This window comes from Colias eurytheme, chromosome 17 (genome assembly GCF_061535395.1).
Source record: "Colias eurytheme isolate Ceu_HAF_F1 chromosome 17, ilColEury1 Martin Lab GWU primary, whole genome shotgun sequence".
Taxonomy (NCBI): domain Eukaryota; kingdom Metazoa; phylum Arthropoda; class Insecta; order Lepidoptera; family Pieridae; genus Colias; species Colias eurytheme.
This window is the reverse complement of record NC_142996.1, coordinates 701,438-719,343: the sequence shown is the minus strand read 5'-3', so window position 1 is coordinate 719,343 and position 17,906 is coordinate 701,438. Positions and strand designations below refer to the sequence as shown.

General features: G+C 33.7%; 2 protein-coding genes across 2 annotated transcripts; both read right to left on the bottom strand.

Moving 5' to 3' along the window:
• Window positions 1–2,551: 2,551 nt before the first annotated feature.
• Window positions 2,552–10,547, bottom strand: LOC149900961 (toll-like receptor 2 type-2). Its single transcript, XM_090111912.1, has 3 exons — window positions 10,277–10,547; window positions 7,852–8,100; window positions 2,552–4,892 (listed from the first exon to the last, which is right to left on the bottom strand). The coding sequence occupies exons 2-3, from the start codon at window positions 8,086–8,088 to the stop codon at window positions 2,556–2,558; spliced, it is 2,574 nt and encodes an 857-aa protein (XP_089968038.1). The 5' UTR covers window positions 8,089–8,100; window positions 10,277–10,547; the 3' UTR covers window positions 2,552–2,555.
• A 2,205-nt stretch (window positions 10,548–12,752) lies between these two features.
• On the bottom strand, window positions 12,753–17,848 carry LOC149900960 (SET domain-containing protein SmydA-8-like). The gene is made up of 10 exons (XM_090111709.1): window positions 17,798–17,848; window positions 17,164–17,411; window positions 16,860–17,015; window positions 16,271–16,525; window positions 15,806–15,928; window positions 15,425–15,612; window positions 14,832–15,047; window positions 13,872–14,059; window positions 13,375–13,487; window positions 12,753–12,941 (listed from the first exon to the last, which is right to left on the bottom strand). The coding sequence occupies exons 2-10, from the start codon at window positions 17,407–17,409 to the stop codon at window positions 12,786–12,788; spliced, it is 1,641 nt and encodes a 546-aa protein (XP_089967835.1). The 5' UTR covers window positions 17,410–17,411; window positions 17,798–17,848; the 3' UTR covers window positions 12,753–12,785.
• Window positions 17,849–17,906: the final 58 nt, after the last annotated feature.

The following is a 17,906-nucleotide window of genomic DNA, read 5'->3' as shown; positions in this document are numbered from 1 at the left end:
GGGTCACTCGGTAATCGCTCGCTATTTTCTGTATCAAATCCCTTCGTCTCTTTCTAATGTATGGATAAACGCGCCAGGTGAACGGGACGGGTGTTAGCTCGAGACCGTTATACCACAACGATAGCTTGAATGAATATGGTGTTTTCTCCGCGCCAAAACAATGACGCGTTGCGCCGACTACATGCAATGTTTAAATCAAAAGGGCGTTTTAATTATTTATTTAATTAGTGCCGTTGTTAAGTCGTATGCTGCTGCCGCTTGTAAACATTTATTGCAGATTTTATGGCGGCTATTTATTTGATGTCGAGAGTAACGGCTTCATTTGTGAAAAGTACTGTTAATTCTCTCTTGTTTATGGGATTGTGTGAGATTTATTCCGGTTATTAACTTTTTGCTTGTTATTGCATCCATTGTAATAAATCGCGGGGAAAAGTGTTATAATGTAAGTAGGTACCTACGTACGTATCGAATATTATTAATTTCTGAGATATTTAATTTCATATCATACAATGATATAAAACTTACTACTTATGAAACAAAAAAGAGAGGTACCTATAAAATTTAATCAATGTACAAGTATCGGTTTTTAATACATGAAAAGTGTAGTTTAAGTTAATTACTTCATCAGTTGTAGCTTTATTGGTATTCTTCCTGTAGCTAAGTCTAATAGAGTTAGTGTTACGACTCTACTATTTCATATTCTAGTTACTAAAGAATGATTGTTCCTTCTTTTCTTCTTCAGTCATTCACTGCAATGAAATAATTGCGACGTTGGGTCTTCAACTATTTTCATTCCATATTTCAATCATTTCATGTTTGACGTTAAAATATAGAAGGACAGACTTACGCATTTTCAATATTAGTATTCATATCACGTCATGATAGTGTCAAAATTGATACCCAAACAAAAAAGCGCAAACATGTTTGCCGTCCGTACATATTTCGCAACCAAAATTGCAAGGTGCGAAATGATATTTGACATGGAAAGTATCCTTGTGAAAGTTAAATATTGATAGACGGTGAGTGCAGCTCGCTCAGTGTTTGTCCGCTTTCTATTGTAATGTGGGAGGCTGGGGTGTATCTTCTTATTATGAGGAATTAATCCATACAATACTATAATATATAGGAATATAGGAAATATGTACTATAAACGCGATGGTAATTGTCGGTTTTTCTGTCTCTTCTTCACGCTTAAACCAGTGAACCAATTTGGATTTGGATGGAATTTGGTAAAATCAATGGTAGTTTGACACTTAAAAAAAAGACATAGGATAAGTTTTTTTTTCGGAAATTACACACGAATGGGAATTTGCAGGTTTTTCTTTAACTACACGGGCGAAAAAAATTCTATTTCTCAGTGATAGGTAATTATTATTCCAACATATCGTTAAATAAAAGATTGTTTAGTCAGTAAATAAATAAAGTCCCTATTACTTAAAGTTGGGTATTCACAACATACAAGCGTGTTACTCATTGTTATGTGCTTGTCTCTCCTATTGAAAGTCTAATCCTAGTTTAAAATGAACGCAACACTTAAACAAATGACACTGCTTTGACATTTGCTACAAAGCCACCTTGTCAGGCTTCCTCTCAAATACCTCATAAATGCTCTACATTCTACAACACAGCTCTACAATAATCCACATCGTCTCTATATTGTCTCTATGTAGAGCAAATTCTTATGCAATGATTGATATATTACGATGTGTACTTTGATAATCTGTGTATCTTATAAATAATATAATCTGTTGTTGTATTCTAAAGTAATTAGCAAAAGTTTTATCACATTTGAGTTTTTTGGAAGAAAGAAATATTTTTTGATCGATTGATGTGATAAACATGGGTATGTAGTATGGGGAAGTTGTTTGAGCCAAAATCATTTTTTACTGCGTGTAACTCAGAAACGGTAGGATATAGGAAAAAGTGATTTAGGTACAACTTGTAGATAATTTTATGGCCTTTCAACTTTTCCTTGAAAGTTTTTCTCTAACATGTACCGTTTTTGAGATTTAAGCGAAAAATGAAAAAATGGACCCATTCCCCCCTTCCGCCCACTCCGGGGCTCCTCCTAGTGTCCCGGGGTTTTAGTATGTTTATGTAATACCTAGGGACTCTTGACATGTTTCCGAAGAAACATCTTACGTTACTAACTCACGCACTCTAGAACTTTTAATATTATTATTATTAAAATATTATTTTCATGCACACATTTAAATGCAGACACTTTTGTGACGAGTGTACCTATATACACTGTAAAGTCACCACGGTTATATAACCGTGGTGATTTTCGTGTGATTTTTGTGTAACATTCGCACTATTCAGTTACTATACATATCTGGTGCAATATACTTGAATGGTTTTTCACTTAATAATAATTATTATACACTGTAAAATAAGTGCAGGTTAAGAAACCGGTGCGAATTATATCTGTGAGCACTTTCACTGAGCAAACGAAATCACCATTTATCGACTTATTTACCTGAGAGAGGCGAAAGTCGCGTAATAAGTGCCCGGTATTTTCCAGTGCGATTAAATAAAAGACATCTTTTTATGAATCATTTATTTTTAACCAACACGTTTCTTAGTTTCTTGAAAAATTCTTCAGGGTTTTCTTCATCCCATGAGTGATATATCTTCGTTTTTAATAAATACTTTAAGGTAGTTGTGAGGTATTTGCTGTCGACCTCACCTTTCTTTATCAACACTACGGGGTCATAAGGCGTACCATCATCTAGAAATAATCTATGGTATTCAGCCAAATGCGTTTCCCATCTACACCATTGGGATTTAGCAAAACTATTACTTATTATCAAAATTATATACCTACTTTCATTAATGCTACCTAATATAGATTCAGATATAAAAGAACCTATTTCAAAATCTCTTTCGTAAATACATAATTTCAAATAAGGCGGTGTTGATTCTAACTGGGATATCATTTCTAAAACAAAGTCTCTGTCGTCGTTGCAATATGACACAAACGCATCGTATTTGTATCCTTTCGGTTCTTTCGCTTGGAGGGATTTCTTTATAAATTTACGACCTAACGCAACTTTCGCTAAAAATAACCAGTATCTTATATAAATTCTATATTTATACAATACTATTATTATGAATAAAAGGAGAGCAATTGTAACTAATGATGGTGCTGTCCAAACTAGCAACATGATATTGGAAATATTTTGGTAAACTAAACAACGAAGACTCTTTATAGAAGCAATATAGTCGGCGACTCTGCGGTCTTCCCAAACATCAGGGCTGCTACATACTATATTGGAATTGGCAAAGTATTGCTTCAATATGAGAGAACCGTTCACTTGTAGCCACATGTAGGTCTTGTACATTGAATTGCAATCACAAACGAATAAATTATCAGCAAGATCGATTTCCACTGTAACGTTGCCATTCTTTTCTAATAAATAGTTGATGTCTTCGATCATACTCAAAGTGAAATGCGTTATTTTGTTATTCATTAGATATAACTTTTTAGGCTGCACTCCGGAGGCTAAAAATAGGGGCTGCCACCACGACACAAACAAATTTTCACTCAAGTCCAAAACTTTTAAAAGTTTTAGTGGTTTTAATAAAGTTGGTGTGATATAAAATAATTGGTTATCAGAGAGAATTAAATGCGTTAACTTTGGCATCATTTCGAAAATGTTATCATCGTCGTTGAATCGTTTTATACCACAATTCTTCATGATCAGTACTTTCAATTCGTTCAAACCCTCGAATTTGGCACTTGTAAGATTTTCATTTGCAGTCAATGGATTGTTCTTTAAATTAAGGTACTCCAAGTGTTTCATTGGCTTAAATGTTCCGTTTCCGATGTGAAAAATCGTACCATTCTCCATATTGAGGATTCTCAAGTTGCTAAGCCCGATAAATGTATGATTAAATATATGTTTCATTCTATTAAATGCTAGATTAAGGAATCGCAACTCCTTGCATTCACTAAAGACTCCTCGATCAATTTCGTAGTACATTGGTCTCGAATCTAGTCCCTTGTTTGATGACAAATCTAGCAGTAGGAGCTGTTGATTAGATATATGCTTCAAATGAATGCCAGGTAAATTATTTCCACTCAGTAAAAGTATTCGTAATCGAGGAAACTTACTGGGGTGGAAAGCATCATGTCCGACCGACATGGCCAAAATTCTTCTTAAATCCATAATCTCTATGTTTGGCATGTATGGAAAATCATTATCGTCAATAACTTCGAATTGGTTGTCCGCTAAACTCAGTCTCGTGATTGATGAATTTGCAATAACTTTCATTAAATCTTCTGGTGGTCGTTTTCTGAATCCCATACTCGATAAGTCAAGATATGATAGGTTAATGTTATCTTCTTTCATACTAATTAGGAATCTTATAATTGTCTGTGAGTACAAGTCATTTTCGCCAATACGCAGTTCAGTCAACATTTTTAGTTTTGAAAAACTATTGGGATGAATAAAATCCAGCCTGCATAAATTAATATCAAGTTTCTTCAGTAATGTTCCCTCCATGGGATGAAAAGCGGATTCTGAAAATTCTCCAAAAGCATTTTCGGAGAGATCCAACGCTTTTAAATTAGGCAAAATTGCCGGTTTAAATGCTGGAGTTAACGCAGCAATGTTTTTAAACCCATTATTTATTAAAGTAAGATTGTGGAGTTTTATCAATCCTTCAAATGTGCCTTCATGAATCGAATGCAGTTGAGTATTATACGAAATAGACAGTTGTTCCAGACTAGATAAGTTTCTGAATAAGCCTGGTTCCAAACTATGCAGTCTACTGTTACCATCGAGTCTTAAGACCTTCAAGTTGTAATACGTATCTAGATCTCCGATTAATATTTCAGATATAATCGTTGTTCTTATAATCAACTCCGTGGCCGTTCGCAAATTAACCTGAAATAGAAAGTAAAACAGATAAGAAGACGGCATGAAAAAGGTATGTATTTTACAAGTTTTGCACATGCAGAGGTAAAGAATAAATATCTTTTATGGTCTCTTTATATTTTGTTTTATATGTACCTACTAAACGCATTTATTTTATTCTTATTTGATAAAATAATAAAACATAATGACATTTAAGTACTATATACAAGATTGTGTTGCAATTGATTCATCCACAGGTTAACCCTCGGAATTTGTGTTATGATAAGCATATAGTTTGCTGGAGGCAATTGCGATTGTACAAGTACTCTCAATAGACAATAAAATACGTAGTGTTTGTATTTTGATACTCTGTACGTATAATTATTTTAGTAAGATGTTTATCAAAGGCAAACGAGATAAACACGTTAATAGTTTAACTTTGGTAGAGTTAGATTACTGTACGGTATCCTTACTGTACCATCACAGTATATATTTAATAATATTTTGCATGTACACAAAAGCTCTGACTTACACACAAGAGTAGGAGATAGACACGATTATGGCACAAGGAACAAGAATAGAATTGAAATTTTTCCGATTAGCTAAAGTTAAAAATTCATTTATGGGTCAAGGTATACGCTTATACAATAGAATTCCTCACAATATTAAAGAGTTTAGTAGTTCTAAATTTAAAACTTACATAAAAAATGTACTAGTTCAGAGAGCGTACTACAGTATTCAGGAATATATGGACGATAAAGACCCATGGAGGGTTGTCGCGTAAAAACCACAGGACAGTTCTTTGGTATATTATGTAGTTAGGTAGATATAAGTTACATATTATGTAAATTTATTGGCATTATTTAAAAGAGCAACTATGGAGTTTCTTGCCGATTCTTCTCCATAGATACTGCTTTCCGAATCGGTGGTAAATGTTAAAAATACTATGTAATGACGATTCGAAAGTGCTACTAAATAGTAGTCTAATTGAATAAATGAATGTTTGAGTTTGAGTTTGAGTTTGAGATTTGGTTGAACTGTAAAAAACACGTGGCACTATTATAGCATAGGAAGGTAATTTAAAATATTATTAAATGTATCGAAGACGGCGAAGATGTTTTCAAATTTTTGTTTCATCATCTGTGCCAATTAAGTGTCAAGGTTTATTTATAAAGATTTAACTAACAAAACTTGTATGACATACTCAAATATTGTAGAGGTGAATGTTATTGAAACATGAAACATTATACATCCGTTTCTACCCAATATCAGTAAGCACCTTAGATTTTAAGATAACAATGTTAGTTTGTTTTGTTTTTTAAATTTAATGTTGATTGATATTTCATTATTTATGTAGTGATAAGAATAAAGATGTTTTGTCCTTTTACCTGTTTATGTTATAATTATGATATGCGTATATTATTCACGTTTATAAAAATTAGAAATTCTTAAAACTTGTGCCATTAAAGTCATTCATCCGCGTCGTGACAACGGATTACACGAAATAATATATTTTCTCTTGACATAAGTTAAGTAATAGCACAATAATATTGAGATCAGACCTGGCATGGGTCAAATTTGGGTCAAATAAAAATTATGTCTTTTTGCTTATTATTTATTAATATTTATGATATTGTAATATTAACAATATCCGCAATGAATATACAGACAATGCAAATAAACGAACGGGATATGGATAGAGTTTAAGAAAATATAGTAACATAATAATATGTATCTACCTAATTCGAGTCAGTAATTTAGCTAGTGTCTCTATCTGTGTCTGGAGAGCAGATTGCAGGGTTACAAAGATTTTGGACAGGCAAAATATGATTGTTGCAAACATGACTACAAAATACGAGACAACAACATTAAAAGGCATATTAATATCATTATCTTATTTGCCTTTTCACTTTCATAGCAATAATATCATAGACGCAATATATAAGTATATGTATAGTTCGTGTACTATCGAGAATATTTCTAAGAAAATAATTATTGTTGTTGTAAATTAACTTGTAATTGACTAAATACATACAGCACATGCATACGCGCCCTATGTTGTTCATATAAACACCGAGATTACATAGATTATTGATGTTTTCTCACATTTGATAACATTTAGCGAAGTTTACTTCATCACAGTAAATTTTCCAAATATTGTACCTACTAGAAATTCTATAGGAAGATAAATGCAACTATACTGGGTTTTATGATGAGTCATATCAACTTATCATGCTGGAAATGAATTTTTTGTGTAAACTTGTGTGTGTATGTGTGTGTGTGCTTCATTAAAGATGCCATGTCAATAATTATTTCTAAATATCTGCGTTTTGCGGTTTCACCCGCGTGGCTCCGCTCCTGGTGGTCTTAGCGTAATGATATATAATATAGCCTTTAGCCTTCCTCGATAAATGGACTATCTAACACTGAAAGAATTATTCAAGTCGGATCAGTAGTTCCCGAGATTAGCGCGTTCAAACAAACAAACTCTTCAGCTTTATAATATTAGTATATATATATAAGTACCTAAACTAAATTCGGTACGTGGACAATAATGGAAGAAGTAATGTAGTTGTAGAATTTAAAGTTATACTACGAAACACAAACTACGAGGAATTTAAATGTTCGATTTGGATGGCTGGATTTCAATCAGTAGGTTTATTAAACGGCATCTAACTAGATAGAAAACATTTAATTACCTTTAGTGAAATTTTGGATTTTGTTTGCAATTCTTGATGTTTCAGTATTCAGATAACATGTAACGAGATTGGAAACTTTAGGATATAGGTGTTCAGAATTCCCAAATTATGTTCTTGTTGGCTAAACTGTACATTATAGGGCGTGGAGAGTCGTAAATTTTTTTGTGGTTAGCTATTGTCCTATGGAACCTAAATCTGAAATTTCACACCGCGCAAACTTTTACCCCCCACCACCCCCAAATTCCACGCCCTATAATGTACAGTTTTACCTTCTTGTTTAAGATACGTACCAAAGGAGTTTTCTTGCATTCGTAGTTGCCAAAGCACACAATCACATCTTTATTCTTACTGCCTCGACACAGGCAGCCGGATTTCCCGTCTCTGCCTAGGTCATTTGGAAGGGCCATAGAGATCGCGTCCACTGGTGGAGTTAGCAGGCTGATGCTGATCTCTTCATAGTCTTGCAGGAGATCGGAATTCGCGTATTGGGCGTAGCATAACAGCAGCCAGAGGTACGTTGATATCATTGCACGGTCAGTCTGGAAATTTAACCTTTTATATGTTATTTATATTTTCGGTTTTTTATGATGCTTTTGAATGAGAGAGTTCTTCTATTGCGTTTCAAAAGATAAACACTCTAGGGCTAGATAATCTTTGACAATCCCTGTGTAACTTTTTTACCATATTATTTTAAATTTAATATGGTGACATCAATGCAGTTTGTATGCAGCAGCGGACAGAAAAGCTTGCAATGAAAATCAAAATAATTAATAATTGTTTTAGGTGTACACTTTAGCATTATTATGCACTGTGGAGCATTGCCAAATCATACATAATTATCATACATTATTACTATTATGTAATTTTTAAGTTGGAAGTTTCTTGAGTGTGTCGTTGATATATTAGACTCATACATTATATAGCACCCGCTAATTATAAGGTAAATATAACATCAAAACTTAACAGTCATTGATTCTGGGCAGAAAATCTAGAAAAAATATTTCCAAGGAATATTTTTTCAGATCTTGGTTTTTTTGTTACCTATATTTTATTTAAATATTACCTACTTGTAATTTATATGTACAGTCTATGGTTACATAAAAAAGGAAATGTATAGGTACAATAGACACTAAATTATAATTGATGTATAAATACTGAGTATAAATATGTTTCGTCGTAGTTATCTTATCTAAGCTGTCATCTTCCTAATTTCAATTGTAAGAACAAATAGGTAATATACCGTACTCCGTAACTTACTGCGTAAAAATTGTTAAGTACATTTATTATGCATCTAAATATATATTCTTCCAACCTGTAGAAATATTAGGTATAAAGATTTTTGAAGTGAAAACTTCTTGAGCGGCGTTGGGTATAAAATCTTAAACTCGCGTCAGGACACGTGGCCTGATCGAAAAAGCGTAAGACGGATGGTTTTTTTTTAGCCCTTATATTCCATGCGTAAGACGGATACCATTCCAAAATATCAAACATGCTGAACGTTAATACCTAATCAAGTTTTCACTTCTGCCGGCACTCCCGGAGTGCAACCCGTCTTTTTTTTAATATTAAGTACGTATGTTTGATCTCTCCTTCCGCGAAAATTTTGTTATCAAAGTTAACTAGACTACAGGTCCATGTTGAAAAAGTTATGGGTCATTTGAACCACCAGGTGACCTATCTAGAACGATATAAGAGCATAAAATAATAAGATTCAGCACTATGCCGTCACTTGTAAGCTGTGTGTAAGTAACTGAGTGCAGATGAGAATTCGAATTCGAGAGTACAGGTTTATGGTCACATAATTTTTGTACGGCATTCTTTACCACCGATAGATCCATTAAAAATAATAATAAAACGCACAGTGCCGTACAAAAATGGTGGTCCACAAAGTCTTTTTATTTTCCGACAATTGCCGGGGTAAATTTGGTCATTTGATTTTATACGGCATCTGTGTCATACTATTACAATACTGCTTTTAATCCATTAATCCGCAACGCCGTACAAAAATCATGGAGACAAGGGGAAAAAATCTCTACCTGTACTTTCGAATTCTCATTGTAGTCTAAACATCTTTTATAATCATTGTCGTCGCTTATTTAACTAAACTAATGTATTGTGCTAATATTTATTACCCTTCAAGTTTGGGGAATGTCAAACTCAATGAAAATTGCTGTATCATTTCAATTTTTAAGAATCTCCTACGCTTACATGTTGTTATTTATAAAAATCAATTTTTGAACGTTTCTTTAAATTACCATTATTCTACTAATTATCTAGCGAATTTTATATAGCAGTTATACTTATAGATCGTAGATATTTAAAAGAAATATGCTATAGTAGTTATTAGTATGTTTCATTGCTAAATTAATACAAACATAGCTTATCCCAACTACCTACAGCTTCTCCTGTCGCCTTACAGCTCTAAAGGTAAACAAAAGCTCAACATTATAATTTAAAAAATTAGCGAAATTGTTTTTATCTACTTTTTATTCTCTTTTTTGAAAGCATTGTTGTAAACATCAATTTATAATATGTACTCTTTTTATGGAGGTGGAATAGACACGTCATCCGACGGAAAATGCTGCGAGCATTTTCTACTGCAGTACTGTGATATTTTTCCATCACAGTCCTAGAATATTGGGATATATCTATATTTATTTAACATTTTTAATAATTTATCCAATATGTATTCATTATTTACAAACCAAATCTCACCTTAAATCATTCAAGTCGCGTCAACCGTTACAATCTTTGATCCTCAATAGATAGAGTAGTTGTATCTTCTGTGGCCATGCCATTTATTACTCCTTCGTATTTCCCATTCACACGTAACACACATACATCCTATACACGTTCCAAAACTAGAATAAATTCCGTATAGATTTTTGGTGTAACTGGCTCGCGACTCGCGTCCGCTTCGTTGTACTTTCAGCTAAAGATGGCATTCCGTCACTACTGAGATAATATTTACATAATGTGATAATTTTATTGTGATACGCGACACGTTCTCATGGATTTTGGCGCCTTTTTACGGGCCGTTCTCGGCACTTATTATATTGTAGGTTCAAAGTACTTATTACGTCTGCGATCTTTGCGATAGACTCTGGCTGAAATTGTAATAATAAACACGTTAAATGATACCATAAACATAAACCTTCTAAGATCCTTGTAATCATTTTGTTTTGTACTTGTATGATCATATAATATTATGTGAACTGCGCAGGCGTTACTGGTATTTCCATTTTAAATATCTATTTACGTGGCGCTTAAAATGTAATATACCTACTTGAATGCATGTTTTTACTTTTTATTTTCACTGGGATTTCATACTAATTTGTTGCTAGCTCTTTTTGAAGTTGTGCGATTAAAACCGTAGGAGTATAAAATAATTGATACGACGCAAACGTATGAATGAATAGATTAAAGATGTTAAAATTTTCAAATAAAAAAGTTACTGTTCAAAATACTTATTATAGGAAACTAAAACACATCAATTAAAATACAAAAAGTATTGTAGAAATAATATTATGTTTTCATATTGTATTAATCTGGTTTCCTATATAATGCAGGCTTTTTAACAATAGATGGCGCTGTAATTAAAATCATTATCTTCAATATTTATTAATATTATTGAATTGTTAATTAACGAGATATTTAATTTCTTCTTTGTCCAGTTCTGTTGAAGATTTTTTTTTATATTTTGCATATTTTTTTATCTGGTTGAACTTGAAAGTACAATGTTTTGCCACTCTTTATTAGAAAGGTAGGTACTGTGAGTAATTGCTGACGTCAATTTACTTTTTATACTTAGTTACTAGAATCTAAATAATAAAGGTGACTTTTCAAATACATACTTACAACATAATATGTATGATTAAATAATAAATTTATATTCCATTTAACTAAAGAGTTATCTGTTATTGCTTTGGTCTTTTAAAAGGAAATTCCTCAAAATTATAAGATTTTCTGTAAAGTAAATTAGTTCACAAGAAAAACATATTTAGTGTACAAATCATTTACGAACTTTATCGAAATTTAAATCAGCATCTTTCACGCTACAAATAAACTGATACCATTGCACCACACTGCGTGCAAGCAACGCTCGACAAAACAGCGGAATCTTTCGAGATTATTATCAATAAATAAGTTATCCTTTTTTACATGAAGTAACAGTTACTTGTCATAGTGGACGCGAGTTTCCGAGAACCAATACCGACCCAATAAGTGATACAGCATGTCGGTGTTTTCTTGTTTGATTAACGATATTAATAATTGTTACTGCGGTTTTACTTGTATTGTTTTCTCTGTTGTTATAGATATATAATATGAATTAGCTTAAACTTGTTTTAGTGGTCATCGTATATTACGAGATCTAACTTCTTGCAGACGTTATTATGTATGAATTAAGTATGATTTTTTATTATTAAACATAATAATAAAAAGTAGGTAAGTAGTTGTTTTTTAAGCAGCGTGGTCACAGATACAACATCAAACTTTGATGTGCATAGATTTATTTTTTTGTAATGGAAATAGGAGCAGATTTTACTGGGTCTGTTGACTGTTCTTTATTATGCTGACATCCACCTGACATGGTTCGAACCATACAATTGTTATACCTAGTTATTTAAGTTTATTGTAGATACCTTTTTGGAATTATTTTTTATATATTTTCCCCAATGTTGGAAGTTCTGTCTACGTGTGTTTTTGGTAAGCATAAAAAAATAAACTCGTGCCGGTCGAATTCAACATTTTGGTCTTATTATATATCTACTTAAATACACCACAAGTATTTCACAGTATTATATAATATGTACCATTTAACGTATATTACATTATTTTATTTGCATGTGAATTGTGAGTGTTTCAAGCTTATCTTACGTAAAAAGAGATAACTCAGAGTATTTGCATTGTGTCTAGCGGAGAGCCCAGAGAAGATTATTTTTAAAATAGCCTAATTTTATGATTAAGATAAGTTATTGGGATTATTATAATACATTTAAAAAAAAACACACAATTTATACGAAAATTATTGTGGGCCTAGGTATTGAGTACCTATCTACGTTAACTGTATACACATAATGTAAGAGTAATATATATGTTTTGTTTTTTCCAAAATAACGAATTTTCATTACTAATTTATTTCATTCTTATAAGTAGAATAATGTCAACTCCAACAAATAATACACACATCTTATTTCATATAATTTATTCAACTATCCACAATTTAAAGGGGTGATGGTAAAGCATTTGACAGATTCTTGATGAGCTCGTCCATTTGTATGAGGTTGATCCTGGCCTGCCGCGCTACCTGACCTTCGGGTAGCTCTGGAGGCTCGTGACGGAGAAGGTTCGCTGACTCAGCCAGGATCTTGCGTGATTCCTAAAGAAAATAGATGATGTAGTGGAATTGTGCATTGGGAGTTAATGTCTCTGTATTGTACTAGCTTTCCACCTGCAGCTCCGCCCGCGTTGTTAAAACTTCACATATATGATATGTTTATACTTTAATCTCGAACCACTCTATCTATTAAAAAAACCGCATCATAAACTTTAACGTTTTATAGATGTAAGCAAACATAGGGTCAGAGAGATAGTAGCAAGCGACTTTGTTTATATTATTTGGTGATGATGATGAATAGCAGTTTTGATGTAGATGTTCTTTTATTGTACCTACACCATAAGTTGAACGTAAATAACTTAAGTAAATAGTAGATATTAATAGGTATTAAATATTATACAGGTTAAGATAATGTATGAGATTTTCAGTTCAGATAAAAAATTTGCCTTAATATTCAGCAAACACAAAAACATACCGAAACATAACCCAGCATGACCAACGGCCCGTCTTCGAGCGACTTCCTGCGGCCCGTCTCCGCGACCGCCGCGTGCAGCTCGAACAGCAAGGTGCCTCGTAAGCGGGTTTCAGCTAGAATTCATACATTATAGACATTAAATAAAGTAATTAAAATAACAAAACTAGACATCATCTACCTTGTTATAATATAAATATTTGTACGTTGACCATCTTAGTTGACCACACATCTTATTCAGGGGCCAAAAAAATGAACAAATTGATTTTGTATCAGCTGCTATGCTAAATACCTAATAAATTTTTCTTAAATATTGAATCTTAACTGTCTTAACACAGGTTGTTTGTTGTCTTTAAATTAAACGAAACCTAAGAGCTTAGTGGAGCTTTTTATTTGAAATGAAAAGAAAATTATGATAATTTAACCAGAAATGAAATTATTTCTAATGTCAAGTGGTAAGTTTTTGTTGTACGTATGTACTTTTTAAAAACTACACTTACCTGGTGCCAATATTTCCAACAAATTGGTGATCTTCTGGCACAGCTGCGTCTTCAGCAGCAGCCGATCTTCCGTCACCCCCGCGAGCCCCGTCTCGTCCTGCTGCCCCACGAGCTGCGCCAGCGCCAGCCCCACGTCCGTCATGTAATAGTGCGACGCGTGTAAGTAGCTGCTGCAGTGGCTTATGAACCTGGAAGATATTTGATGTTTATTTGGATGACAGATCTGGGAAGGGCATTATTTCGTAGGGGCATACGGTACATGCGGAAGATTGCGAATGTGTACCCGCATCCCGTCTAAAGCAGCGCGTTGGTACACGGTGGGGTTTTAGTCGGTAGGAATCTGACATAACCCACGGCTCCTTCCCCGGGAGCCGTGGGTATCTTAGGCAAGATTTCCCCACTTGAAAAAAAAAACAAAAAAAGGGGCATACGGTAATTTCATGGTTGACCATAATAACTGAAAATATCTTGAAATGAGACGTCATATCTATCCTCAATATCGTTCATTAACAATATTCATGAATAACACTTTAATTTGGTTGAAAATGTTATAATTGAAACAGAAATAATAATAAGAGACAAAGAAAAAGAACGTGCGTGACGAGCACACGTGTCAGAAGTTAAACTTCTATGGCAAGATTCTAAGATATCAAATTCGTCCCCTTGACGGTATTGCCATGATGCACCCTTAAAATTTTATTCTCAGCGCGCGTAAAGAAGCTTCACTTAAAAAACAAGAATCATTGCTTGTGTCCTGCGAAACAGATCTTCAATTATTATCTGGCCGTTGAGATAATCAGTGTAACATGTGACATATATATTATGTAAACATATTATCATGTGACACCCAGCATTTCAGTAATTTACTCACTATAAAAACAACTCAATCTCCTTGTAAAATATACAAATTTACAAGTAGATTAAGTTAGTTATATAATAGTACAAATAGTACAAACGTACTTTTCACAAGCATCCGGGTCTCCTTTGGGCATAGCGCTCAACTCTTTGCCGATATCCTGTAACAGCTGCTGTATGATCGCATCAGACACTGCGTCATCACAGGTGGAACACTTCCAGAACTTGTTGTCTAAGCCGCGGGTTTTTGGGTCTGGAGATATTGTTTTGTGCAAGATGGGGAGGATGAATGTCTGTGGGAGGAGGTAGCCTCTGCAATCCCTGGAAATACACGCATTACCTATTTAATAGGATAATTTTGTTTGATGATATTTTTGAACGCTTATGTAGTTACAGTTATGTAAAAAGTTAATCATTGAATAACAATATTTTAGGTACGTTTTTAGCTTTGTGTTTATGACAATGATCTTTTTTTATGAATCTAATAAAAATAAGAATTTATTGCCAAATTAAAACTTAAGAGTAACATTTTTAATTGAAGGCAATTAAAAATGTTACTTTTAATTTGGCAATAAATTGCTCAATACATATAAACACTGTTAAAATTGACAAATGCAACTCTTTTTAACGTGAAAGGCAAAAATTAATTTTAAAACGATTTAAATAATTAAAATAATGTAGTAATCCAGAAAACTCACTTCTTCTTACACTTAACAGCGCTATACATGGACCCGAACTCGGTGACATCAGAGCACCGTTCACACGTGCACTCGAAGAACTTGCTGTCAGCGAGGTGGTGGCGGCGCGCCTCCGTGCCCCACAGCGGGTCTGTGTAGCAGACGGTGATGTGGGACCCAGCGGGGATGTTCGACCCGGCGCATAGGATCTAGAAAACGTGGTCAAAATAATCATTGTTTGAATCGATTTGTAAATGTATCCACGTATAATTTTCTTTATAAAAAGAAAATACGTTAGCATATCGTTATGTATCAAATACCTAAGTGTTGGAAATGATATTAATATTGAATCTTATACAAGAATAAATAATATTAAAACTGTATTGAATAGTAATAACTTACAATATCTCCATTAGAAGTGAAGCTCTTGTTGCAGTTAGCGCGGCAGTTGTGCTCTACCATGGAAATCCTGTCAAACACCGCCACGTATTCCGGCTCTAGGAGGGGCACTTCGTGACCATTTATCTGAAAACAAATATGAGTATTTAAAATATTTTTATAAAGTTATAGTATAATATGGTGATTGTTGCTGATATGAATAAAATAAACTCATTTTACAACGCAATTGGTATTTTATTCTCCCGGACATTAAAAATGTTGCAAAAGCGAGAAAAAATAATATTTCGTTTAAAAGCAGACGAAGTTGCGTCGTTCAGCTATTGATAAAAAATTACGATTAGTTTCGATGCAATGTCAGCATCAGGAAATTATTAAAATAAGATCCATGAAGATGTAAACTTTTTGCCTAAAATTACAAATATTTTTTAGGTACATAATATTACGCAAAGAGAGTCAATCTCATCGTACCTGTACAACCCCACAGCACTTCATAATTTCCTCCTCACTGAACACCGTCTCCAGTTTAAAGAACTTCCAAATGAACTCCAGAATCATCTTCCTATCATTATTCCACTTGTCAGTATCCCGTCTCTCCTCACAATGGGACTGCAGCGCCTGCAGCTTGCTCCAGAGCTTCTGGTTGTGGTCCCGCTGGTACAGGCAGCGGAGGACCGTGATGCATTGGTAGTTCGGGTGGGGTGTGCCGTATGTCGATATTGTTACCTGAAGAATTTGAATGAGGAATGATAAATAAATATTTATTTATTCAACTGTGTCTTTTATTTATCACCGGTGAAGAAAACAATTAACACAGAGAGTGTGTGCTCGGGCACACGTGTCAGATGTGAAACTTCTTTGGCAAGATTCAAAGATACCAAAATCGTCACCTTACTTACTTACGCTACGGTTTTTCCATGACACAACTGAATGTTATTAATGTCGAGAAACAATAGTTAAACTTTGAAAAATCTTATCTGTGCATATCTTTATTTCAGCTGCAATGGTAGTAAAACTTCTATAGTTAGATAAATATATATAGACTAGAAAAATATTCTACCTTCTCTCCTCTATTTTGTGTGAAATAGCATTCTGGTTCATGCACGTCTTTTTGAGTACACTCTTTGCTACAGAACGGCCAACCGCACTTTTCACAAGACACGGCTTTTTCCTTTTCTAGAAGTTTGTAGCAGCCGAGACAAACTGGTGGCGTAACCTGTAACAATAATCAGGCAATAAGACATTGAAAGAGATCGATAAAAATATGAAAATTAATATGAGTAATTAACGTGTTCGACTGTAATGTATTATGTAATTATTAAACAAATGTATTTTGAAACAAATTGCTCAAAAATATCACAAACCTGCGCTGGACCCGTGATCAAAGGCGCCTCACTCAGTATAATATCTCCTTCTTTAATATTCTTGGTGGCTTCTAAGTACCTCCCATACTTGGGGTCCTCCCGCACCCTCGCGGGGGTGCAGCGGTGCTTGTGCACCTTCCAGTCTTGCTTCTGGTGATCCCGGGAACAGTAGTGGACGGCTTGGCAGTTGGAGCATTTATGCTCTGTGGGTTCTAGGCAGATTGCGCAGCAGCCGATTTCTGGCATGGCTGGATACGGCGTTAAGAAATAATTCTTAATTAATTTTCCTACATTATATTTTCAATATATTTAATTGACTGTAGTTATGTTAAACGTGCGTTAAACTGCACGTACACGCATGTAGACTTTAATAATTATCACGATGTAAATAAAAACGCCTGAATAAAATTAACTGCAAATATTCTGTGCTAAAAATTGTTCTGAGGTTTCAATTTCAATTGAAAAATCATATAAAAAAATCAATCTATAAAATTAGACATCGATAAATTTTTTTGACAATGCTTCATCCTATACCTATACATATAGCTCTATATAATTAATTTTCGCGTACGAAATTCATTCCTCTATTTCTCGATACCTACTTATATTAATATTAATTTTCAAACACACTTACCTGCTATATCAAACTAAGCTATTACAGGTCAGTAATAACTGATAAAACTGATATAAAAGGTAATATAATCACAATAGTTCCCGCAACAATCCCGGCTGTCAACTGAATA